Source organism: Neopsephotus bourkii, unplaced genomic scaffold (assembly GCF_033783945.1).
Source record: "Neopsephotus bourkii isolate Nb327-2 ecotype Australia unplaced genomic scaffold, CSIRO-AGI_Nbou_v1 NB_855, whole genome shotgun sequence".
Lineage (NCBI taxonomy): Eukaryota > Metazoa > Chordata > Aves > Psittaciformes > Psittacidae > Neopsephotus > Neopsephotus bourkii.
This window is the reverse complement of record NW_026901351.1, coordinates 1,615,439-1,640,758: the sequence shown is the minus strand read 5'-3', so window position 1 is coordinate 1,640,758 and position 25,320 is coordinate 1,615,439. Positions and strand designations below refer to the sequence as shown.

At 41.8% G+C, this 25,320-nt stretch overlaps 1 protein-coding gene across 2 annotated transcripts in view; it reads left to right on the top strand.

Moving 5' to 3' along the window:
- BZW2 (basic leucine zipper and W2 domains 2) overlaps positions 1–13,766 on the top strand; it is a 60,086-nt gene extending 46,320 nt beyond the window's left edge. For both annotated transcript variants that reach the window (XM_061356455.1, XM_061356454.1), the window contains 4 exons: positions 260–406; positions 5,056–5,194; positions 11,585–11,707; positions 13,310–13,766. In XM_061356455.1, the coding sequence (XP_061212439.1) occupies positions 260–406; positions 5,056–5,194; positions 11,585–11,707; positions 13,310–13,338 (438 nt within the window). In that variant the 3' untranslated portion in view covers positions 13,339–13,766. The remainder of the gene's footprint in view (positions 1–259; positions 407–5,055; positions 5,195–11,584; positions 11,708–13,309) is intronic.
- The last annotated feature ends 11,554 nt before the right edge of the window (positions 13,767–25,320 follow it).

Genomic DNA, 25,320 nt, shown 5'->3' with positions numbered 1-25,320 from the left:
TTGATGAGAATGTATTTAATTTAACTGGATTAACTGTTAGGTTGGAGGGGAGGGACAAAATTTGTAGTCAAGTTAATAGTAATGTTGCTAAAAAAAGCATGCTAAATGCTTCCTTCTCATTGTTCCTGTTCCAGTGTTGTTTCTTATTACTTCTATACCATGGTGTTATTTGTAAATGACTGCAAATATTTGATAAGTCAGCATTGTTTCTGGTTGATCGGAAATGTTGTTTAAGACAGCAGTTTATTTCCTGCTCCAGATAGTGCTTTATGTAAAAGAGGAAATGAAAAGAAATGAGCTGCCAGAGCCAGCGGTGATAGGTCTCCTGTGGACCTGTGTCATGAATGCTGTGGAATGGAACAAGAAGGAAGAGCTGGTTGCAGAGCAAGCCCTCAAACATCTAAAGGTGCGTGCGTGGGTGAAGAGAGGATGGGCTGCTATGAAGTAACAGAAAACATTCCACTGCTGCCAGGTTTTTACCTGTTTAAATCCAGGAGATTGAGTGTTTTGAGGGCTGACACTGAGCACACCAAGTACTGTGTATAATCCTTCTCCTTTAGTCAAATGAATGCAAAATTGAGGTATTTGAGATTATTGAATACCCCAAGGCATATAGCGCAGAGAGCCAGAGCAAACGAATGTGGTCACAGCCTGAGCACATCTGTGTTGTGCTTTCTCAGTATGTCAGGTCCTGAGAAGCTCCTTGCATTGGGGGCAGTGCTAAGCAAATGCTGAGACTCAGCCCTGCTCACACCTTATGAGGTGCAGGAACTGCCTTTGTAATGTCTTTGCCAGAAGCAAAGAAGTTTTGGGAGCATGGTGAGGTGGCACCTGTGCTTGTTTTGCATAGAGCTGCTTAGATCCAAGCAGTACTGCTGAGTTCAGAATCTGTGAAATGATTGTTGCCTGTGTTGACTGTGGAAGCTGGATACTCAGCAACTTGTCAAATAATAAGCCAGGAGCTGGCTTGAGAGCATGTGGACTGTATAGTGTAGTTACTATCTGATCCAGGTACCGACCCTGTGGAAGAGAGAACTGAATACATAGAAAGGCTGTAGTTTGCTAAGATGGCAGATTGCAGTATCACACTTGGATCTTGGTACAGAAACTCTAATGACCTGGAAGTGGGGAAAAAAACCCACCATCCCAAACCTAAAAACAATGCAGAGGCATTGGAGTCATTGCTGTGGTTGGTATTCCTCATCTAAGTCAGAAGGAGTTGTGCAGTACAAGACATTTGAACTGAGAACAGAGGCTTTTCAGCAGAATTACTCTTTTTAAGCTGCTGAACCATGACCAAGAGAATACTCTCTCATAGTCAGGGCTACAAAGATTTGCCCTAGGACAGAAGCAGGCTGTACTTTATGGTTAAATGAATGTTAAGCTTGATCTGAATTCCTTTCTTCTTCATACTGGATGCCTTTCCATACTTGGATTTCCCATGTTGGTTTAGCTGCTACTACTGCTGTCCTTTCATCTGAATTTGGTTTCCCAGTCAATCATCCTAGACATGTAGTCACTTGGGATCTTGTACAGTGTTTGATGATAAAATTGAATGCCTTGAAGTCTTTTCAAGTGCCCCAAATAGCAGTAGAAGGAGATAGTTTCCAGAAGGCGGAGAGACATTGTTTTTCTTGTTCTTTTGATGTAAAAATGGATCATATCTTATTGAGTTGTAATAGAGTATCCATTGAGATTTATTGTCTCGTACTGCAGGGCAAATCAACAAACACTTTTTGGAGTATTTGAGTATTGGGAAAAGAAACATAGCTGGCTTTGTACAAATATTGTTGACTGGATGACTAGTCCTGTGCTTCTTATTGACCTCACTGTTAGGTTATGTACATAACCCCACTAAATGAAGTAAGGCATCTTGCCTATATCAGATAGGCATCCTTCCAGCTACAGCCACTTTCCAAAAACAGAGGATGAGTTTGTGTGGGGTATTTTTTATTTGCACTTAGAGGAAAGATTTTAACAGAAGCAGTAGAAATAGAAATTAAGGCTTTGCTAGTTGCTGTTTTACATTTCAGTGCTCAGAAATTAATAGCATTTCTTTCACATCCTTCTGTGGATAGGTGGAGGCAGATCTTGGATTCCTCAGTTGGAGCTCTCAGGTGACCCCACTGTGTGTGGAGTCAAGTGTGTGAGCCAACTTCAGAAGTTGGTTTAACACTGTTAATGTGACACAGAGTTTAGTTCCCATGTCTTTGTGTGTTGACATGCCCTGAAACAATCACGGCATTGTTTCACCCTGGTGGCATGGATCAAGATGCATATAAATACGTGGTTGACATGGGACATGGCAGGTGGTGGGATGATTTGTTATGTGGCTGTACCTGGCAGATAACTTTCACAAAGCACAGTTTCCAAAGTTTTGACATCTGGATACAAGGCTCTTTGATTTATTGGATTTCTTTTAATAAGCTGTATATAAGGCACCCCTGAAAAGATGCATAAAGGCACAGAATCACACAATCAATTAGATTAGAAAAGACCTTTAAGATCAAGTCCAACCACTACACCACAACTGCCAAGTCCATCAGTAAACCATGTCACTGAGGGCCTCATCTACATGGTTTTTGAACACTTCCAGGGACAGTGATTCCACCACTTCCCTAGGCAGCCTGTTCCAGTGCCTGATCATCCTTGTGGTGAAGAAATTTTTCCTAATACCTGGTCTGTTACCTCTTGTGCTATCACTTGTTACTTGAGAGAAGAGACCAGCCTTGTCTTTGCTCTGTTTTCCTTTCAGGCAGTTGTCAAGAGCAATAAGGTACTCCCCCAAGCCTTCTCTGTTGACCTAGTTCACAGTTCTTAACAAACCTTACTGAACGGGTGGCTTCCTAATGCAGGTGGTGCGCAGCCATGAACCGGTGTACCCAGTGCAGTAAATGTGATGTGTGCCATTCATACAGCAGGGCTGGCGAGAGCTGAACTCCAGAGGAAATGGGGCAAGCTGTTAAACCCTGAATCTTACAGAGTAAGCTGCTGGTTGTCCCAGTAACCTCACTGTGACACTGGGGCTTAGCCCTTAGGCCACCTCCAGAGCAGAGAAGGGATATTCCCCATGGGTGCGGAGAATCCTCCAGATAATTTGCACTACAAGCCAGACTGTGGTGTGAGCTTCATGACCCTGCAGCTGCTGACCTGCTGTTACCTAACCTGGGGCAATGGAAAGTCGTGCCGCTTAGTTCAGCCAGCAGTGGGAGAAAGCTAATTTTATGGTTCCTTAGTCAGTTAAACACTTGTGAAACTTACAGTTGTAAGTCTGCACCAGTTGTGGAGTGAGAGGAATGTGAAGGGAGTCAGTTGGATGTGGCAAAATGGAGTTATCTTACTTCTAAATTGAAAATACAAGATTTTGATTATTAATTCCTTAACACTATGGACAGCAGCACTTCACAAACCTGTGGATGGAGTGGGTTCTGTTGAGGCTATTAAACAAACAAACTGCAGTGTGTATTGCCCTGCCTCCCTGGTGCTTCCCTAGATACCAGCTGGAGACTCCAAGGGCAAAAAATGGGAAAAAGAGAAAAGAGTCCTGCTGCTCAAAGCCTGCACAAGTTTTGTGGTGCTTTTACTGAAACAATAACGTTGTTTCTAAAGATGCGGCTATTCCTGCCAGATGTGGAAAACTCATCTGTAGTGTTAGCTACATCTAGTCATTTCTCAGTTACTTTGTAAGGGAGTTTCTTCCAAAAGTACTAACATTATCCACCTACCTAGCTGCTGTTGTTACAGTTGCAGTGCGATTCCTTGATCTCTCTGTCATAAAATTAATAGCTGATAATTATTTTGTAAAAGACGTTCTCGACCAACTTTTCAAATTTCAGTTGATTTTCAAATTTTCTAATATTTTTTTTTCCCATGGATCATGTTTAGTAAATCTCTCGGGATTTGGCCTCTTGTAGAGAAGTCCTGAAGTATGTGTACTTTTGAATGTGTCCATCAGTGCTGTGGCAGGGAGTGGTTTGTTACATACATCTGCAGCCCTGGTCACACAGGCCAGAGAAACGTCAAATTGAGAGTGTTACTACAAACCGGAGAATCATAGAATGGTTTGGGTTGGAAAGAACCTTAAAATCATGTAGTTCCAACCCTGTGCCATGGGCAGGGGCGCCTCACCCTAGACCTGTCCAACCTGGCCTTGAAAAAAGGCTGAGCTGCTCAGTGCAAGAACAATTCAAATAGTAACCTTAATATATGTTTAGCCTGGGGCTCTGCAGACCGAAGGTGATTTGTCTTCCCTTCAGCTCTGAAAAATGCTTCTAATATTACCTTAAATTTAAGACTGCAGTCTTAGCTGGACTCGTCACAGGCTAAGAGAGAAGGAAATTAGGGAGATATGGATAGAAATATTGTCATTTTTAAGGAAAGAGTGAACAAGATATGGTTCTTTAATGTCATTTTTATTTTTAAGAGCTGAAATAAGGGGGAAAAATGCATAACAAGGAAGTTTTTGGTTTATCTTAATAAACTCAGGGAAAAGACGATGAAACGTACTGCTACTGTCTTGTCAGAATAACATTAGCAGTTAATACTGCTAATGTTAACATGTGAAAATGTTTATCAAAGCAAACCCTGATGGTGGTAATGAGAAAAAGATCATGACACTTGATCGCAGTTAATCTGTACTAATTTAATTTAATTTCGTGGGCCTTCTGAAATGCCTATGAAACGAGAGATTTATATTTTAATGCACTTCATCCTTGGATGTCTTACATTATGAACATCAATAAATATCACTCTTGGATCAGCAGCATGCTACCTTGTGAAATGTACAAACAGCAGTACTCCAAAATGTGGACTTTATAAGTTAGTTTTACAAAATTTAGTATCTGTAAGTGGTGCTGAAATTTAGCTCACAGCATGCACATCTTACTAAAGCTCAGGGATATTTATGTATATGTGTTGTATGCATTTAAGTAAATGCAGTTGGCAAGTAAACCCAGGTATTTTGGAATTGATGCATACATTAAAAAATTGCGTTACTTTATTTCCTTTTTCATTATACTAACGTGCGTTTTGTCTTTTACCTTTTCTTCCTTTTAGCAATATGCCCCTTTGCTTGCTGTGTTCAGCACTCAAGGCCAGTCAGAGTTGATTCTTCTCCAGAAGGTGCAAGAGTACTGTTACGACAACATCCACTTCATGAAAGCCTTTCAGAAGATCGTGGTACTCTTCTATAAAGGTAAAAGTCTGTATCCCCTGTTGTATCCTGTGCGTAGATTCTCTATGCCAACCACTCACCTATGACATTATAGGCAACTGGTGTTCTCTGGGTATTGCATATGAGAAGGTTGTGTTGGAGCTGAACTCTGGAATAACCTTATGCTTTGATAGTTCAAACCAGTGTGTGGCCACAGGAAAAGCGAAACAAGCCCTTCTCTCTTTGTTGCACTTATCCCATAGTCAAGAAGCATAAGCAGGATCGACACAGTGCGCACAGTCTGTTGAAGTGCAGCTTAGTCCTTGTAGAAAAGCAGTTCTAAGAAGACATTTCTATAAATTCCTGGCAGATTTAGAAGTAGATTACAGCTTTGCTTTAAGAAACCTGGAAAGCGCAAACCCTTTTGGCAGGAAGATTTTACAGTTTGGGGTGGTGGGTTGTTTATTTGTTTGCTTGTTGTTTTATTGGGGTTTTTTGTTCCTCCCTCCCTGCCAGAAAGTTTTCCTTATTCTTCTTTCCCCTTTCCTTTCCTTACCCATTCCTTGCAGGTGCCATAGTTTGACAGATTTAATTTTCATTGTGAAGTTGACTTCTTCACGAGTTTATTCTGATCAGGTTGTCATAGAGACTAATGGTCTTGCACTGCATGTGACGGGTGCCAAACAGTTTGTTCTGACATCTCTGCTATAAATAGTTGAAGGAGAAAAATCAGCAGGAGCAGAAACCCAATACTGATCTTTGTTCACCCTGTTGTGTCCAGGTACATATTCAAGGCAAACAAGTTCAGACTGTTGAAATAATTTCATGGTTTCAGAAGGAAGTGAATTATGTGGGTTTATTTCCATCCTTGTGTCAGTATAGCATGGCTTCAGTGATCATATGAAAAAGCAATACACTTTGTCCCTCTGTCCTCAAATTCTACAGTTCGTAAACACTGCTAATGACTGAGGACAAACTTGAAACTGAAAACTGCAGCAAGCACTTTATTCAGTTTTCTTTGGATAAGAAAATTCACTGTGGACATGGTGAATGAGCACTGTAATTGCTGTGCACTCAGACCAGAAGTGATGGTTAAACCAGGAATAGTCTTGTGCAGGATTCCCATCAAAATCTTGGTAAATTCATTACTGCCTTAGGCTGCAGGGGTAAACCTGACATTCCAAAATATTTTAAAAAAAGAAAATAAATCGCTAAATTGTAAGTTTAAATTACTGTGCTATAAGAACCCACTTCCCATGTACTCCACTTACCCCATGAGCTCTTGCTCTGATTCTGGAGAAGTACTCGGGCAAGCTTGTTAGGGTGAGAAGGCTTTAGCCTCAGTGCTACAGGTGCCACAGTATTGTTTAGGATTTGCATGATATCTAGAAGAGTGTTTGGAACTACCGTATGGCCTGTGGGTGGAAGCTGTGAGTTTAGCATGTCCAGCATGTGCAATACTTGCTGTCCCCTTATTCCTGCCTGCCATATCTTGGGCAGGCGTGCCAGAGCATCTGATGCAGTGGCACAGCTGCCAGCCCTTCTTGGCCATGCTTAGGCTGAAGCTGGATTGGCAGACCTGCTGCTGCCTGTTTGGCAACTGCTTGCCTGGCTTTACAGCCACTAGCTGTAGGTCCCTTCTGAGCTCTGGACACAGTAAAGAAGTTGTCAGCTCTGTCTACGTAAGGCAGCTGTAGATTTAAAGTGTCCATTAAGTGGGGACATGTTATGGCATTAACCAGGGGAGATTCTGGGAGCACCAGTCCTTCATTTCCTGTTTCTCCCACATTATGTTATAGAATTTTAACAGCTCATGGCTTTGGCTTGTCCAGAGCCATGCTGGCTGCCTCCTCTTTGTTTCAGTACTGGTAGATCTCACCCTCTCCTTCTCCTCAGTTTATATCTATCCTCTTGAAACAAGCCATAAAGTCTTTAGAGAGACACACTTCATTATAGATAAGTTGCCGATAACAGCATATCTTCTGTTTCGTAAGTCAAGGAAAACAGCCCCCAGATGGTTGTTTGGCTGTGTCAGTGGTGAGGGAACAGCAGACACACGTGTTTCCCTTTCTGTTGTGCTTCAAGTGTAAGCTGCACAGTATCTGGAAAGGTTTCAGGGTACCTGATGTACTTTTTTTTAGTGAGAAGTAAAGACATCTGAAGTATCAGTGGATGGGCAGACACAAATGCAGCTATCTACCAGCATGAATATGGTCAGTTTATTGCTTATTACTCATTATGAAGGAGTGCTTCCTGGGCATGAAAATAGTCATCAATGATGGTAGGCACCAAATGCCACTCATGCTTTGACATATCTAATTTTATGACTATTCTCATCAGCATGTCCAATATCTTGCATTTAAGTCCTTCCCATGCTTCCATCATAAAATAGCCCTTAACTTCTATGGGAATTACCTGAAAATAGCTAAACATACTAAGAGGAATGATGGGGCTTATTAGCACCTAGAAGGTCTTTGAAAGCCTATGTTGTTGTTCTGGGTTTTTCACAATCCTGTCTCTAAACAAGGAATATCCGCTTTTCCCTCAATGAAAGCCCAAGCCCTGTTTTCCCGTATGTGGTAGCAGCTTCTCACCAGCTTGTAAATATTATTTACAAAAGCAGTTCTCTGGTCAGCTAAGCTTGTTGACATTATAATATTATATCTTTGTGTGTCTAGTACAGTATAGAGAAAAATAAGCTGTCCACTTCTTTACAGATCTCTGGCTATAATGTTGTGCTTCTCTGGTCATCACTTAAAGCCAGTGCAATTGTAAATCTGCCAGCTGCATTGCGAGCAATAATCTAAAAGCCTGGTGCAGAGTAAGAATTACTGAATTCTCCTGAGTGACACCTGATACGTTTGCCAGCCTCCTTGCTAGTTATGCTTGTATTGTAAGATGTATGTTGGTTTTTAATCCATTCCATGTTGCAGTGTGTCCCTTAATGGTGGGTAAAGTAAGCATTGCTGTTACGGGATTACATTTATCATATTCACATGCAAAATTGCCTTTCTTTTAGTTTGTGTCCAATCTGGAGATTTCAAATGTGAAATCTTGATGCTGTTGAAATTAATAACCATTCTTTTCATGAGGAAGGAGCAAACACCCTTAGCAGGCACAAAGCCTCTGAGCACTTTTGCATTAGAATTCAAGACAATGTTTGCAAAATACCAAAGGTTAAAGAAAAATAAGTAAAACTCAAGTACATGTGAAGTAGGTCTCTAGGTTTCAGCAGCATAATTAGGCCTCAGAGATACTGTCCTGCAATAGGGAGATGTACCAAATGATGCAGACTGTCTTCTGAAACACTGCAGGAATCGTGTCCAAGAACAAGAGTCTTCACATTCCACTTGATAAACGGGTTTTGGTTTTTGATGGAACACAAGTATCTTCATTATTCAAGTACTGTCTTTTGGTACTGGATGCAAAAGTTTGCCAGAAAATAAAACAAAAACTGACCATAAAGACCATAGCTGTACTGTGGGTGACATTCCTTGCATTGTAAGAGCCCTTGCCTTAAGGCTCTGCCCTCCCAGCTGGATTAGCTGCTGTAGAGTTGAATGTTGCAGATTGACTGCATTGGCAGCTGACAGGGTGTGTTTTTCCCTTTCCTGCCCATGGCTATGCGGTTTGACTTGAAAGCAGAAATTCATTCAAACTGGGTGATTTAGTACAAAGCTGAAACCTGAACTTCAAGGAAGTTTCCAGTTAACCCTGCAGCTCTGGGCTCTGCAGTCTGTGGTCTTCAGCTTCTCCCTATCATGGGGGATGCCCCTGGGGCTCTGGCTGTGGGTGGTTCGAGTGGCAGTTGGCTGCACCTGCAGGAAAACCAGCTCTTTGGGACTGACATCACCTGGGGTTGCAGTGAGAATGATGTGCACACACCCACAGCCACAGCATTCAGCTGGTAAAATATAGCTATAATGAACTTCAATGGGGAATAGCTATATATGTACAAAATGAATCATTTCCTCCCTCCTCCTGTCCCCCTCAGTGTTCCCATTGCTTCAGAGCAACCTGGAGTTATGACTAACTGCACCCTGTCCTGCATGATTGTTTAATTGAGCATCTCTTTGCTGACAGGAGAATATCATCTCTTATGAGCACTGGAGGCATGAATGTATTACAAATAATATTGCTCAGAAATGAAAGGAGAGTTGCAGTTGTCCTTTTTGTAGCTGAATGCATTTTGTTCTTCTCCATTAGCATAGGAGGCTTATTGCTGTGGAGTTATGCAGGCAAATTTTTCATCCACCTGACTTGCGAATGGCTTAAGCTTTAGGGCACACAGTGAGATTGATGCTGTTATTATCAGGTTTGGGGAGGGAGGGAAAAGTTCACCTTTTCTCTTTGGCAACAAACCCATTGAGATCCACAGCCCACAATCAAAAACTGAACTGAAATCCTCGTACTCTTGGACTGAGGTATGAGCCCACCTGGAGGCAATTCCTTGCAAGCTATCAGAATGGGCTTCTGCAGCTGCTTCTAAGCAGCAGCTTTGTGTTCTTAAATACTCACAATGCCCAAGAGCCAGCTTGAGCTATTGTTGCAGGGTTCCCCTGAAATCTCTCTTGATTTTTTTTGCCTGTCTCTAAGGATCATATGTGTCACAACCTGAGTAATACATAATGGTTGGATTTGATGATCTTAAAGGTCTTTTCCAGCCTACCTGATTCTATGATTCTGCAGATGTATGTGCCTGAACTTCAGGGCTATGGTGAACATAAGCTTTTTACATGCAGGGATTAAACTACAGTTTCATGAACATCCATGTGAACTATTTTCAGGTTTGCTAAATGAAAATCCTGATTTGTTGAATGCTGTAATAATGCCTTTGAGCTGCTGCTAAAGACTACTGGCAAGTATTTAACACAATGTATTTGAAACCTCTTTCTTAGCTCCAGTGTTTCTGTTGAATTGGAGAAAAAGTTCATTGTGGTGAGTTGTGATTTCAGGAAAATACTGCTTTATGTGCCACTTGTAGAATTCCAGAAATGCAACTTTATATACACTGAAAAAAGCCTGAAGCCAGTGCAGTCCTGTCTTCTCTGCATTTTCAGCTTACTGCTAGTTGCAGCAAACTGCAGAAGAGGTTTTATTTTGGAAAAGTGCCTTAGAGACAAGGTAATTTCCAGTCAAACACTTAAAGTCCAGATTTTCAGAGAGACTTTCCATTACCGTTGAATGTCTTAGGATAGTTTTGATTAAGTTCAAATGTATCCCTGGCTGCTTCCATGTGTTAGTTATTCAACAGCATATGTGAAATGTGTCTCCTCTGTCTCATTTGATCAGATGCTTTGGAGTTTTGGTGCTTATTTCAGTTTGCCTTCTTCCCTTCCCTGCCACAGCTGCCCTAACCTTTAGGCTGAAGCAGGAGGTGATTGTCAGGGTGGGTGCCTCTGTAAGTGAACACCCCGTGGGTGGTGGGGTGGCAACAAAGAGTTCAGGGAAGCAGTGAAGGACTGGACATCAGTATGATTTTGCAGAGCATGAGGGGTAATTTGTTCAAAGACAGAAGATAAGATGTAGAAAGCTGTCTTTAGTCTTTTTATAGAATAGTTTAATTATTTTTTTTCTCTTACTTCATTTTTTGTTTGTTCTTGCCTCTTGCATCACGTAACTGCCAAAATGCCATTGTGGATCCAAGGTTTTGCCTCCACGGCCATCAATTACTGAGATATTTGGCTTGGCTGGATCACAGGAGCTTTGCTCCTGGGGCTAGAGGTCTGTTGCTAGACCTAAATTTGCACCTGTTAGAAACAGTAAAGTGTCCTCACTGTTTATTAAGGATTTCTTTATTCTGAATTGTACTCAGCCTCACATTCCCTCACTGGCAGCTATTTTGTTCTTGGTGCTTGGCATAATAATGTCAGCTGGGCTGTCCATATGAGCTGGTCCCTTAAAATGGGTGGTCTGAATAGTGACCTTAAAACTTATTAGCTAAAAACAATAGAAAACCTTTAGGGTAAAATGATTGCAAAAACCCCCTGCTGGCTGATTTTAACTGTTCAATCAGGAGGTATCTGTCACTTCAGTTTTCTGCAACCATGCACAGTTCTTTGTTTGAGCAGCCAGAAAAAAACATGGGATTTCTTATTGTGATACTAGTCTATTTATTTATTTTTTAATCCAGCTATCTCACATGGTGTATTTAAATCAGACGAATAGAAAAATCTCTTGTACAGAAGCATAATATCTGGTACTTTATTTCAAGCCTAATACATTGCACGTTTTATTACATCTGGAATCCCTTATGTGTATCATATTCTGTAGTTGTACCCCAATACAGTTCACACATAGTTTGTGCCACTGTGATCATACTAACTTCTGTTATGCTGCCTTTAAAATAAATCTTTCTTTGCTTGTGTTCAAAATCTTCTAACCTCTGAAAAATTCCATTGTTTTTTTTACAAACACTGCTCTGTGTTTCAGCTGATGTCCTGAGTGAAGAAGCTATCCTCAAGTGGTATAAAGAAGCGCATGTTGCTAAAGGCAAAAGTGTTTTTCTTGACCAGATGAAGAAATTTGTGGAGTGGCTGCAAAATGCTGAAGAAGGTACAGGTTCATTTACAGAATGGTGGTAGTCTGTTCACAGATTAAATGTATTTTTTCAGGTTTTGATTGTACCAGGCCTATGAAGTATACAGACTTAGAATAGGAAACAGCAGGCACCAATGCTCCAAATTGTTTCCAGTCATGCTTGAGCCTAACAACACTTGCTGTTTTTTAATGTTGATGGTGACCTTGTGAAGTCCTTAAGTCATCTGGTACCGCTTGTCTGTAGATAAATTCTTGAAGCTTCTGCAGGGAAGAGCACTGCACTGATGACAGCATAAAGCACCTTGATGTTAGCACATGTAACCAAACAGCTTTCTGCGTCAGTGCCTTTTCTGCTATTATCATCTGCGCTGGCAATGTGAACGTATCATAAGCCTGTGCCACTGCAGTTGAAATTACTTTTAGCTTAATAGTCAGGCTAAGATTATGCAGGCTGGTTTTGGTGCTTCACAGTGGTTATTGGTGAGGGAAACTGGTTTTTTTAGTCTGAATTATATGTTGGTTTGTACTGAATAAGTGAGTTACCTTTTTTGCATGGAAAAGGAATTCCACATTAATTGGGAAGATCAATCCATGTGTAATAGATAAGGATATAATCAATAGTGTTCTTTGCAACTATTTAATATAATTAGTTTTAGAAACTTGGATGGAATATGTTGCAATGCCAAGGAGCAGATAAAACTTTGCAGCAATTCACATGTGCAGGTAACAGTATGAAAATGTTAGTTCCTTTCGCACTTAAGACTTTGGACTACAAATCTTGGGCTAATTGAGCAATTTTTCCCCCTTTTAGTTGTCTTCTTGTATGCCTTAATGCTACTCTTTATTTTTATCCTTTCCTGCATGTCCCCTCTGCCAGATGTCCTGAATTACAAAATCCAGTACAAATGAAGACAAAATGCTGCTGTGAGAACATGCAGACCATGTTTGCTCTGAGCAGTCTGATCCAACGTGTAGTATTTGTTGGCAGGAAGCCCCTTCCTGCCAGGTGAACACAAACAGAAATACAATATGACGCAGAGTACCTTTAGGTGACAAAAACACCATATATGTTCTGATTTCTAAATTCTATTCCTGTTTCTACCTCTAAATTACTTTTATGCTATAGAAATCACAAGTTTTGTTTGTACAGATTTCCTACCTGCCATAGCATAACACCACATATGCCTTTCTAGATAAGCTGTATGATGACGACTGATATTTGCAGAGCAGACAGTTTAAAGAGTGCTTCCTGGATGATAGCAGTACAGCCTGCTCAGAGATTAGAAGAGCAAGAAAATAAGGTTGATCCATTACTAAACTCAGCTCAGATGTACATTGCATGACTCTGCAGATGAGGACCAGAATAATGCCAGTGATCTGGTTAAAATTTAATGTGAGATCTGTGAATGAAGAGGTCCACCATAGAGGGTTAGCAGAGTAGATCTTGGTCTTCTGAAGCTGTGCATTTCTTTCTGGCTTGCTTGGTCTGCCAATATTTCCTAGGAAGTACTAGGTGTGATGAAGATTTTGTAAGGGTATCTTGTTATTTTTATAGAACCAGTAACATCACTGACCTTGTGCAACCTACGTGAAGTGTTTTACTTTCTTCTCTTCTAGAGTCGGAGTCTGAAGGGGAAGAGAACTGAGATGGTTCAACGAAGCACAGTCTCAATCTAGGTTAATGCCAAGTGTGCTTGGGAATGCCATATGTTCAAGCAAAGAGGCTTTACTTCAGTGTCATACAGAAAACTATAGGCTAGGATCTCCTTTTATTTAGAAGAATAAAGGTTTTTAATGGAGCCCTGAGGCATTAGATGCTTTACTTGGGACTCTACCTCTGGCTCGTTGTACACTAACTTAGGCAAAGACATTCAGCAAGGAGCCATATAGAAAAAGTGGAAATGAAATACTTATGGACTCCTTTTTATTAACGGTCTTTTTCAGGTACTGTGGCATATGAACACTCCAATTTTTGTTTCTAGAACTGTTTGGTCTGTGTTTGTAGCTCAATATTGGCTTGCGTATGTGATTTGACACCACCACATTTTTTTGAATAAATGGCTTTTATATCTTAGTTTTGTGGTGTTAATGTGTGTGCTTTCTAAATGTGGCTTGCCAAAGTTCTTATGATTCTTCAAGTGAAAATTGCACAAGAATGGCAAGAGACTGTTTGCATACTTCTTACCCAAAAAGTCACATCTGTGGTTAATTTGGATCATTAGCTAATCTTTATTTCCATGTTATGTTTAATACATTTCCATAATACGATTATATTACCATATAACTTTGGGCAGATTAACCAAATTCCATAGCAAATGTTGATTCATTCCATTAATTAATTCAAAGGAAATATACAGGAACAAATCTGTGGAGTCCCAATTTTGCATGTACAGAATTTATGCAAATGATAGAATAAAATGCTGTTCTCAGTTATTGGCGATAGCTAAATCTTGCAAGAAAACATCTCATTCTAGAAGTATTATCTTCAAAACATCTAGAAGTCATTACATATGAAATCTGAAATTTGTTTACATAGCATGATGTTACAATCAGGCATATGACTGAAATACATAAACGAATGTGTAACCTTCTCAAGATCCATCCTACTTTCTTTAATATTCGCCTTATGCCTTGATGTGATGCCACTTACAATTCCAGTGCTTGGGACCTGGCAAGGATTCTGCATAAACAGAGCCAATGAACAGGTTTGTACATGCATGAAAGCCTCAAAACCCAAGCCCAGGGCTAGAGGTCTGATACTGTGGGAACAGCACTCAGGATTAGAGTCCCTGGAATCCTGTGTTATGACTTGTGGATGTGAACTCAACAGCAAAGGTACAGTGCAGCACCATCTCCTGACTGGCACTGTTTCCCACGCAGCAGTTGATCAGGTAACAGTTCTAATTTTTTGTTTCTCACCAGTCCAGTTTCATTGGAAGTATCTTCCACTCCATGCCCTACTTTGCCGTCCATGCCTGTAACCATGCTGATGGCACGTGACTGTAGCAGCGCATTGCACCACTCCATCTTCTCTTTAAGAATGTTACTTAAAACACTGTGTATCCTTCCCTTTAACATAGAGTTACATCCACATGAAGTATGAGTGATTGGAGGATTAGTAAGGTTTAGAAAAGACATAATTAACTAATGAAATGCTGTATTTCATCATTAGAAACCAATAACCTAACAGATAGGACAGATTTTTCTATACAGAAGTCAACGTTTCATATAAACCACAGTCGTAATGGGGTTGTAAATGTCTCAGTATGTATCTAGCTTTACTGGAAACAGCAGACAGCAAGTGGAAATCCAGGGCTGCTGAATGCCAGTTTTCCCTAGAACAGCATTTATTTTCGTAATGGGTATTGATCTTTGGAAGGGGAAATATGTCATGTGGGTATTTCCTGTAACTTAGAGGAGACAGTAAGACAGTCGTATTAAAAAGCAGAATTGATGCTGTGGCTGAACGCTTTCCATTTCAGTCTTTGTTATTATAGAAAATAAATCTGCCAAGCACTCCTGACCTGTTGAGTTGTTACTGATACAGAACCACTACTGCTAAAGCCATTTCAAATTCAGAACTGCAGTTTTCTGAGGTACTTACAAGTATTCACTTGGGTGTATGTAAAACTCTTTTTTCAGTATACTCTCAAACTCAGCCTTATTCCCAAGGTGCGGATCTGGAAGGAGGTGCAGAGGACACTGAGGCTGGCTGTGGGCTGGTTGGGCCATCTGCTGGAGAGAGACATCATTGTCTGCAGGAGGCACTTGGCAAAAGGCAGCAGGTACGGGATGCCTGCTTGTGTCTGTGCCCTCAGCTTGCAGTGGCTATAAGCGAAGCTCACTCTCATGCTCAGTGGGATACACTTCAGTGACGTTCAGCTACCTAAAGGCCAGGCACCCACTGGGTTCGACTCAATCCTTAGGGGTCCCTTCCAACTTGAGATAAGTCTATGCTTGCAGGCACAGCCTCCCCGGGCTCCATTTAAAATTGTGTTGGAGAGAAACAGCTGATGTAGGACAGGGCCCCACTGGCCAAGTTATAAGCTGTGATTTAGAGCAGAGTGAGGAGTTGCACTCTGAACTGATGGTATTTGTCTGGTTTTCAGTTCCACAATTCCCAAAGCCCGACTCTGTGTTCATACTATGTCTAATGTTTAGCTCCCAGGAGCCCCTCTCAGCTTGCCTTCATGCAGCAAAATGCTATTATTTTCCTTAGACACAAGTGTTTCTAGTTTTCAGAAAATTTCCCCACTTAATCTTTGAGATTAGTTCACATGGGGATTTTTCACACATATGTTTTCACCCATTTCACATATATGTTGGTAACTGAACTAGGTAGGGGCACGAATATAAACAGACCTGGACTGCACCAGACTGAAATTCAGTATTGTCGTGGTTTAACCCCAACCAGACAGCTTTCACGCACTCACTCCCCCCCTTTCTTGCCCTCCCCCTACTCCTGGAGGGACGGAGAGAAGAATCAAAAAGAAATGCAACTCCCACGGGTTGAGATAAGAACAGTTTAGTAACTAAGGTATAACACAAATCACTACTGCTACCACCAATGATTGTAATGATAAAGGAAATAACAAGGGAAGAGAATACAACACCCTATCACCAGGCGACCGATAACTTGCCCCCCAGCCCAACCAAGCACCGACCGAGACCTCCTCCAACCCTGCAGCCCACTTAGCCCTTCCGGGTAACTCCCAGTTACCTCCTGGGCATGACATGCTGTGGTATGGAATACCTCTTTGGTCAGTTTGGGTCAGGTGTCCTGTCTCTGCTTCCTCCCGGCTTCCCTCCTCCCTGGCAGAGCATGAGGCTCACAAAGTCCTTGGCCAAACCAAAACATCATTGTTTTTCAGCTCTGTTCCCAGCCAGAAAGTCAAAATACAGCACTGCACCAGCTACCAAGAAGGAGAAAAATGAGTGCTACTGCTAAACCCAGGACAAGTATAAACTCATGTAATGATCAAGCTTTTCAAGAAACATGGTTTATAAGCTTCGCAGGGCTTTTGATGTGACACTCCTCAGGCAAAGCACCCTTCCCTGGAAGCCTTCACAGAGTGCATTTCAGTTAAAAATATCCCCAACCCAAAGCGTTTCTTTAACAGAGCCCTTGAATTAGTGTTTCTCTGCTAAAGAAAGATACAGTCAAGACCAAAATGTTCAAATACGAAATCAGTTGTCTCATAAAAATATAAAGATACTTCATAGAAAATGTGCTTCACATAACATATTGGATTTAATTTTGAAACATCAGTGGAATTTACATGTTGGAATTACAGTATTGTGTACAGTTCTGGTGTCCTCAGTGTAAGAAGGACATGGAACTGTTGCAGCAAGTCCAGAGGAGGGCCACGAGGATGATCAGGGGACTGGAGCACCTCCCATATGAAGACAGGCTGAGAAAGTTGGGGCTGTTCAGCCTGGAGAAGAGAAGGCTGCGTGGAGACCTCATAGCAGCCTTCCAGTATCTGAAGGGGACCTATAGGAATGCTGGGGAGGCCCTCTTCATTAGGGACTGTAGTGATAGGACAAGTTAAAACTGAAACAGGGGAAGTTTAGATTGGATATAAGGAGGAAATTCTTTCCTGTTAGGGTGGTGAGGCACTGGAATGGGTTGTCCAGGGAGGTTGTGAATGCTCCATCCCTGGCAGTGTTCAAGGCCAGGTTGGATGAGGCCTTGGGTAATATGGTTTAGAGCGAGCTGTCTCTGCCCTTGGCAGGTGGGTTGGAACTAGATGATCTTAAGGTCCTTTCCAACCCTAACCTATGATTCTATATCTGCCTCTTACTCAACAACAGATTGCAATAGGATGCCCTTTAAAATGGGGATTACTCAATTTGAATGTGTTTCTTCCCTTTGGGGCTCTCCCTTCTGAAATCATGCAGAGGTTTTAACTAAGAGAGCCCATTTATATAATTTTAAAACGTTCTTCTAGCATGCAGATGCTCTCTGGAAGGGACTGTATCTTCCTTGGGATGCAATAGTGAGTTGGGTTTTATGGTGTCCTTGGTTAATGCCCTGGCTACAAGTCTGAAAGATGTTGATATGGTTACCCTCTTACTGCTTCAACTACTTAACTGCATTGCAGGCTTGTCTGACTGTGTCAGGCCTTGTACAAAGGGGTCTCAAACCACAGCACTTTGTAATCCCACAGATCACAAATGATTACTGAGTTGACATTCCCTTCAGCATTTTCAGCAGCAATCCTGCTTTAACCCCATACCATATTTTGGCTGATGGATATTTACCCCCAGGACATGTGGTAATGACCTTTTGTGCCAGCATCCCTCCTACCTGCTTGGCCAGCACATCCCAAACCCAGTGGTCAGACCTGTGCCAAAAGGAGTGGTGGAGAAAATTTACACCACCAGTACTTGGAAGCTTTGTTTATATATAATATAAATACTATAATACTTTTAGCCTGAACACAATCACTTGCTGCTTGGAATTTACTCTACTCTGTACGAGTAACTGAGGTGACAAGCGGAGAAACAAGTGATTCAGCCTTCTTCCTTCCTGTGCTGTAAGAAATAGTTGGGCAACTAAGATTGTTTAAGAAAACGCACAATTGATTATCTAGGTGTTAGAATTGCTTTCAGTTTCCTTTTAGTATGTCTTAGCTATGCATTATTTTACCTCTTTAGCTTTCTTTTTAAAATAAAAATTCCCTTCAGCAGGGATTCAGTGGGGTTGCTAAACTCTGGCTTCTCTTTGGAACACCTTCCTCAAATTGTGAGCTTCGGGATCCAGCGGGGTCAGCCCTCAGGTGGTGGCAGATGTAGGGCATGTGATGACCCAGCCTCACAGAGCCTGTCTGAACAGCACATGGAGAAGAACAGAACCCGTTGCTCCCAAACATGCCCTTACTGAGGCACTGGTAAATGGCCCAGTAATGGGTCTCATCTGCCACCTCAAAGGCTTTCCTTTAAGTTCCCAACATGTTCATGGACAAGAATAACCACCTTTAAAATCACATATGCACTTAAAAATGGGATTCCAATTATCTAAAATAAGGCTTGTGGACTAAGACAAACCAGCCCTTTCTCAAAAAGAGACACAAATAATATTACATGGATTAACTGCAGAGAACCATTCGGTTGCTGGCTCAGCTGTGCTGGTTCAAAACAAGGACAAATTATGTCAGTGTATCTTTTCCCAAAAAAAGCCACATCTTTTGATTTTGGAGGGGGAAAAAGCAGATCTTGAGGGCTGGCTGCTTCCCTGTCTCCACCATTCTTTTGGTTTTGTGCTGTGATATTTAATGAAAAGTTAATTCCTGGTCCTTACCAGCCTCATGGGGCTTCAGAGCTTTAAACAAACCCAGGGAGGGGAAGTTATGACAATGCCTGCCGAAGATGTGATTCAGGCAGGCAAGCACACCCAGGCTGTGTGTGTAAGCTGTATTTGGTCTGTGGGATGGAACTAGCTGTGCTGGTGTCCCTGATGACCTACCCACTTGCTATTTTTTCCTGGCAGGAATCATGTCACTCCACACAGGAGCAGGGGTTTCAGATGCAGAGCAGTGTCCTTAGTACCCAGAAAAGAAGGGGAGTGAAGAGTGTGTGCTTGTTTCCCTGCTGCCCCTCCCATGAGGGATGCAAGAGAACAATGTACTTGTGTAAGCCTCAGCCATCGCCGAGCAGGACCATCTGTTTTCAGACATACACAGGATGCGTCCCCTATTTGCAGGAGAGGCGTTGCATGGACTGCATGTGCCACAATCCACCATCTTCTCCCAGTCAGCAAGAGGCCAGTGCTGGAACTGCTGATGTGACACAGCTGCAGGCTACCAGGTAACATTTTGGTACTTGGATCTGTCATACACAGCTGCTGGCTGCCAGAAACTCAATCACCTCAGTCCAAGTGTCTCATTTAGCAGTTCAACGTCAATGACTGCCTCTGTGTCCTGCACTCATCACTAGTACTGCTACTGATGGTGTTACAAGACTCAAGTGTCTGCTTCTGTACTGTCCAACACCCTGCACCCTATGGGACTCCAGGGAAACTGCAAACTGCTCTGGAACTCCACTAGCAGGGAAAAACACCCCTGTGAACATCAAATTTCTCTGATTTAGTAACACACAGGGATAAAAAAAGTAAAGATTCAACCCATAATGAACAAATGACCGTATCATGGCAACTTCACAATGATGATTAAGATGCATTTATTTGCATTGCAGTCTCTTCCAGTATATCAGCTGCCTGAGATTTTTCTGTTTATTTTCCCCGATGAGGTTTAGGAACATTGCTGACAGGCCAGCGTAACTCTCTCTATATCATTACTGTTACTGCTGGGATATTTGCATGACCCTGACAGCCACAAATTATGCCAGAAGAAATATCAAAACGGTATTGTTGATGTATCCAAGGATATGACCAAAATAAGGTTTGCAGCCAGACCTATGTTATTAGACTGACTAGTCTAGCTGAGAGCTTTTAAGTACGTCAGTCCTTCTCCAGGTCCAAAATAGAAGTAGCAGCCTTGAAACAAAAACCAATTGAGAACAACTGCTGTTAAATTCAGTTAGATTTGTATCAACAAGACCACCTGAGAGAAAATAGATGGGATCTGTGACACTAAAGGATACTCTACAGGAAAATGTGCAGGCAGATAATTTATAGGTCGTGGAATAAAGAAGACACATCAGTGGAAGAAAAGGTTAAAAGAAGTCACAGAATCTCTCTTTTACTCTGTTGATGACCAAAAGAAGTTCAAATACAGGAGGCTCCGACTTACCCATCTTTGCTTAAGGGTCATAGATAGCACTGCATCAACTGGGAGAGTGTGGTATTTAGCATGTGCCTGGGTGGCCTCCCTGCATCAAATCTGTCCCTTTCTGCCCCTACGATCTAGGCCCTTGGGATAACACAGTGCAAAGAGATGTTCTGAAAGAGCCTGCTGATGAGACTATACTTCCACAACCACAAATTTCTCTGGTGTCAAGAGACAGGAGCATTGCATGGACAGGCCTGCATTTTAACAATAAAAACATTTTTCTTGGTTTTATCAAGACAGTGGGATTCTTGGGTTAACAGAGATGACACTATTTTTTTTTCTTGCTATCACACACTTCACATCTTCTGTGTTTTGCTTTCAGCTTAAGACATTAGTGAATCCAAAAACCTCTGAACCTGTAAAGCTGTTCCAGAAGAAATCATAAGGGCTGATTTGTAATCAAAGGGTTTCTTATTCTCTGCCCAGATGAGAACATACTGAATTCTCTCTCCCCTCACAAAACATGTAATTCGGTAAATCCAACATGGAGAAACCTTCAACTCGCAGACGGATCCTTCTCACTCAACGTGATGTCTCACCTTCCTCTCCCTCCCAGGCTGGCCCAGGTTTCCAGAAAGACTGGGGAAACATTGTGTCATCCCCAGCTCAGCTTTTATGCCTGCAATGAGCACCACCTGCCCCCCTGCTGGCTGTCGAAGCACCTGTGCAGCAGCACCTCCTGCAGCCCCTCTGGGGAAGGAACGAAGGAAGGGAGATCTTTCTTACTCAGGGGCTGTGGCACGGTCCAAGCTTTGCTAGTTTTGACCCCCCGTGGTGCCCTTCCAGCCTCCCTGCCGGGCCCAGAGGAGGTACATGAACCACATCTGCTGGCACAGTTCCGCTGTTCCTAAGGAAATCTGTGCCGAGTGCTAAAATAATCATAGCAGCCAGATTCATAGGGATGCAGTCTCCAGAGACCCCAAATAGGCCAGTAGCTTGTCAGGGGAAATGGCAGCCCTGCAAAGACATAGAGAGAACTAGCAGTCATGAGAGAAGTAGAGGATACAAAAAAACAGGACAGGAAGATAATACAGCGCAAATGCATAAAAATCAAGGTCACGTGCTGCCACTTCTGCACCAAACAGCATGCACGTACTACTCTCCCTTGTGCTGTTTCTCTCACGGGCACACCTAGGTCCCTCTTACCAGTGACCAGATTACATGATCTCATTTTTTTTTTCATTTATTTCAGCTTTCAACTGCATTTTGTGCATAATCACATTCACAGTTTTTGTCAAGGTTTTGTTTGAGTTTTAGTATTTTTATAAATAGTTATATTTAAGTGATTTATGTAGCATCTATGTTACAGCAATTGAAATGACTTGTTTTTTAAAGAAACCTTCCTGAAACAGCAGCTGATGGTGCTCCTTTAACTGAAGAATTCTCAGGGCAAAATGCAGCTCAAATGATGCAGGCACCCATCTGAATCATTCATTTAAACCTGAATAACACAATCCTCCCTTCCAGAACTAGAAAAGCAATTAGCCACTTGTTTATACTCTGCCTGTGTGCAAACTCACTTTTACACATTACTAAAGTTGAGTAGCTTAGATGAGATTCAAGAATCGGATGCAAACAAGAAGAACCAGCATGGCTACATCAAATATATATGAATACATTTACTAAAGAAGTCCTAAAGCAGCTGCTTCTCATGGCCCTAAACTCAAAATGGTTTCCACAGGGTCTGGGAGACATCTGAAAGCTGTGAGCAGATATGGACAACCTACTGAAGAGGAACACATGGTGGTGCTGATGCTGCAAAGCAACCCTGTTTTTTAACATGAAAAAAAGGACAGAGGAAGCATAGATGAGCAGTGTGATCTTCTTGGGAATACTAATCCTCAGAAAGGAAAAACAAAAAAAGGACAACTTATTACCATATTAAGGGAAGAATCCACTAGGGACAACTGTAATAGTATAGATGGGAAGTTAAAATAAACTAGAGGAAAAGTACAAAAGCACTGCCTTTCTACAAACCTAAACAAGAGAGTGACAGCAGAGGAACAACCTGCCAGCTGAAGTCCTGCAACAGTGGGAGGGTCTGAACCACACAATAGGTGACATTTAAACTGGAATTTTGTTTCCATAATGAAATTCATAACTCTTCTCACAAGAAGTCACGTAAAACATCAGGAACCCAGAGATTTTCTGGAATTCCCAAGGGTTCTTACTCCACCCCATAAAATGGGAATGCTGGAAATCCAGGCATTCCCCCAAGGTGCTGGCATCAGAACCAGAAACTCCTTCAAGTTCTAGAGAAGGTATCTGCAGAAAGTATAATTATGTTACTGACCTACCCTCTCACCAGACACCTTTCAGTGCTGTGCTCGCCTATACCATGAAGAAATATATCTTCTTCAGAGGCAAACAAGAAAACAGAAATCACCCAGCTCAGTAAAATAATATTAAACAGACCTGATGTGAACCACCTGACTACAGAATGAAAATATCAATGTGCTCTACTGCCCAAAGCCAGAGGTGAGTACAGCATTTGGGTAGTGCAGGGCACAAACCTGTGAAGGAATGTCAAATAAAACAAGCACGCAATTTAAGGGAAGACATGTTTTAGCAGCTTCTGCAGTTAAGGATTTACTCAGTGTTTGGAGTATATACTGTACTTTTCAGGGATCTTCTGCTTTGTTCCATCAGACCTGTGACCTTCCTGTCCTTTGGTTCAGAGATGGAGATGACACTCCAGGCAGACATCAAGATGCCTAGAAGTACTGCATAAATTCAGACAGCAGAGACTTCTGGGGATGAGCAGTAGAGTCTCAGCCCCAGCACAGATACAGCAGTAAGATGAAAGAGATGTGAAGTCCACTTTTGCCAATCATGTCAGAGAAAAGCTTCTTAGCAGTACTGTCCAAATGGAGGCTGGAAACAAACTGGCCTGCTTGTGACAAGGTGAGTGCCATAAAGTCTATCTGGCTTCTGCTGGCCTGCTTTCTATCATCATTATGCTTGTAATACCTGATAGCACTCATATCTATTATCACCCACACCAGCATTCCCACTGAATGAGTACAAAGAAGAAAAATGGTTCACTCACAGGTGACCAGTGCTCCAGATCTGTCTGCTCCTAACACAACTGATTTTTTGCTCTATCCAAATTGCATGAAGAACTATTTCCTGGGGAAAGGCAGCCTTCACAAGCACTTTATTTGGAGTATGTCACATTCACTTAAGACTGCAGCCTTTAAAAAATAGGTTCCTGTTTAAAATGGTTTGCTACTGCTGAAGCAGCCTTGTTTTTCAACAGCATCCCAGTTATTCCTTTGTCAGCTGCTGTGTTTCAGTGGTATCAATAAGGCACACAGCACCAAGTACACTGTGAGCTGTCACAGCTTGGGCTGCTTTAGGGAAACTGTGCTATCAAGTTTCAATACATTTCCAGAAGAAAAGCCACTCCCGCAGTAACAGGTTGGCAGCTTCCAGAGCAGACATCTCTCACTCATACATAGAAGGTGGAAATGAAACACACGACGGTGTCAAAAACACTTTCAAACTTATACAGGGAAGTAAATTAATTATTTTTAACTTGAAACTCCACCATTTAAAACTCTCTGCAGAATTAAGTTTAGATTTACCTTTACGTTTACTTGGAATTCAGTGTACTTTCTGTAAAGCACAGTAACTGCAAACTTCTCTCATTTTGGGATAAGACTAGAGAAACTAGAACATCATAAACCCCGTTGTGTCCTTCCTTCAGCCCTCATTGTTTGCTTCTCTTACTGTCTTGCACTAGGGTTCTTGACCCATGTGAAAGTACATAAGTAAATGGAAACTGCATTAGCACACTGGCAGAACACTCTTTTCTTTGATTGTGTAAACTATACAGAAAAAAAGGAACAAACCAAGGTTAATAGCAGGCTGATTCATATCACCCTATTTTCAACTGATGGCTGCCTCTATCAGCATCAACTAGAAACATGAAAAACCACAGCTTCAAAAGGGCTAACCCTAAACTGGGAATGCAGGCTGGCAAGCCAGGCAACAGAAAGAGGCAAGTCTTGGGACTCTGAGAAGAAACTTTGGTGAAAGATAAACCATGCCCTATCACCTTTGTCTTTCTTTTAGGGAAATCGTACCAAGGAAATTCAACTGACACAAAATTCCTACGTGCTTAAGGGATTAATTACTGCAGATACCAGTATCTGGCTGTCAGTTCATGCAGATTTTTGGGCACTGACAGCAGAAAGCACTAACAGTAGAATCCATAAGCAGCTAACCTGTGGGATAAAATATGAAGTCAAGTTTAAATAAATTATAAGCCTATATATTGCTTAGCTTGCATAAAGTCAGAAATGCACTCCACACCAAGACAAACAGGCTGATTTTCAGTATGACATGTCTGCTACTGTGCTAAAGCTGGGTGTATAGCTCAAGAGCAAAGCAGTAAATTCAGAACAAGCATGAGACTTTAGGGTTTTGCTGTCAAATTCTGGGTATCACCTGACACTCCAAGTAACAAACGAGGTTTGTTTCTTCTATTTCATAGTTAGTAGGTACCTATTAGTGTCATCTGCTTGCAAGAAGACTACTGGAAAATAAAGAGCTGACATACTCATGAGCACTGTTGCTTTACGTTTTCATGCGAGGGCCTGATACTCGTTCATGCTTTCAAGGGAGAAGACTTTCAAGGGAGAAGACCAGGTGATGAAACTGCTTCCCATCTTGTGCGCAGATGACGATGCATCAGAACTGGCTGGCAGTGGCAGGTTGTTTTCCTAACTACAGGATAGAGTCATAGCTTTTTCTCCATGTGCCTCACACACGCTCAAAAGTACTGCATTCACATTTCTAGCAGCTCATGGCTGTAGGTCTTCTCTTTGCAAG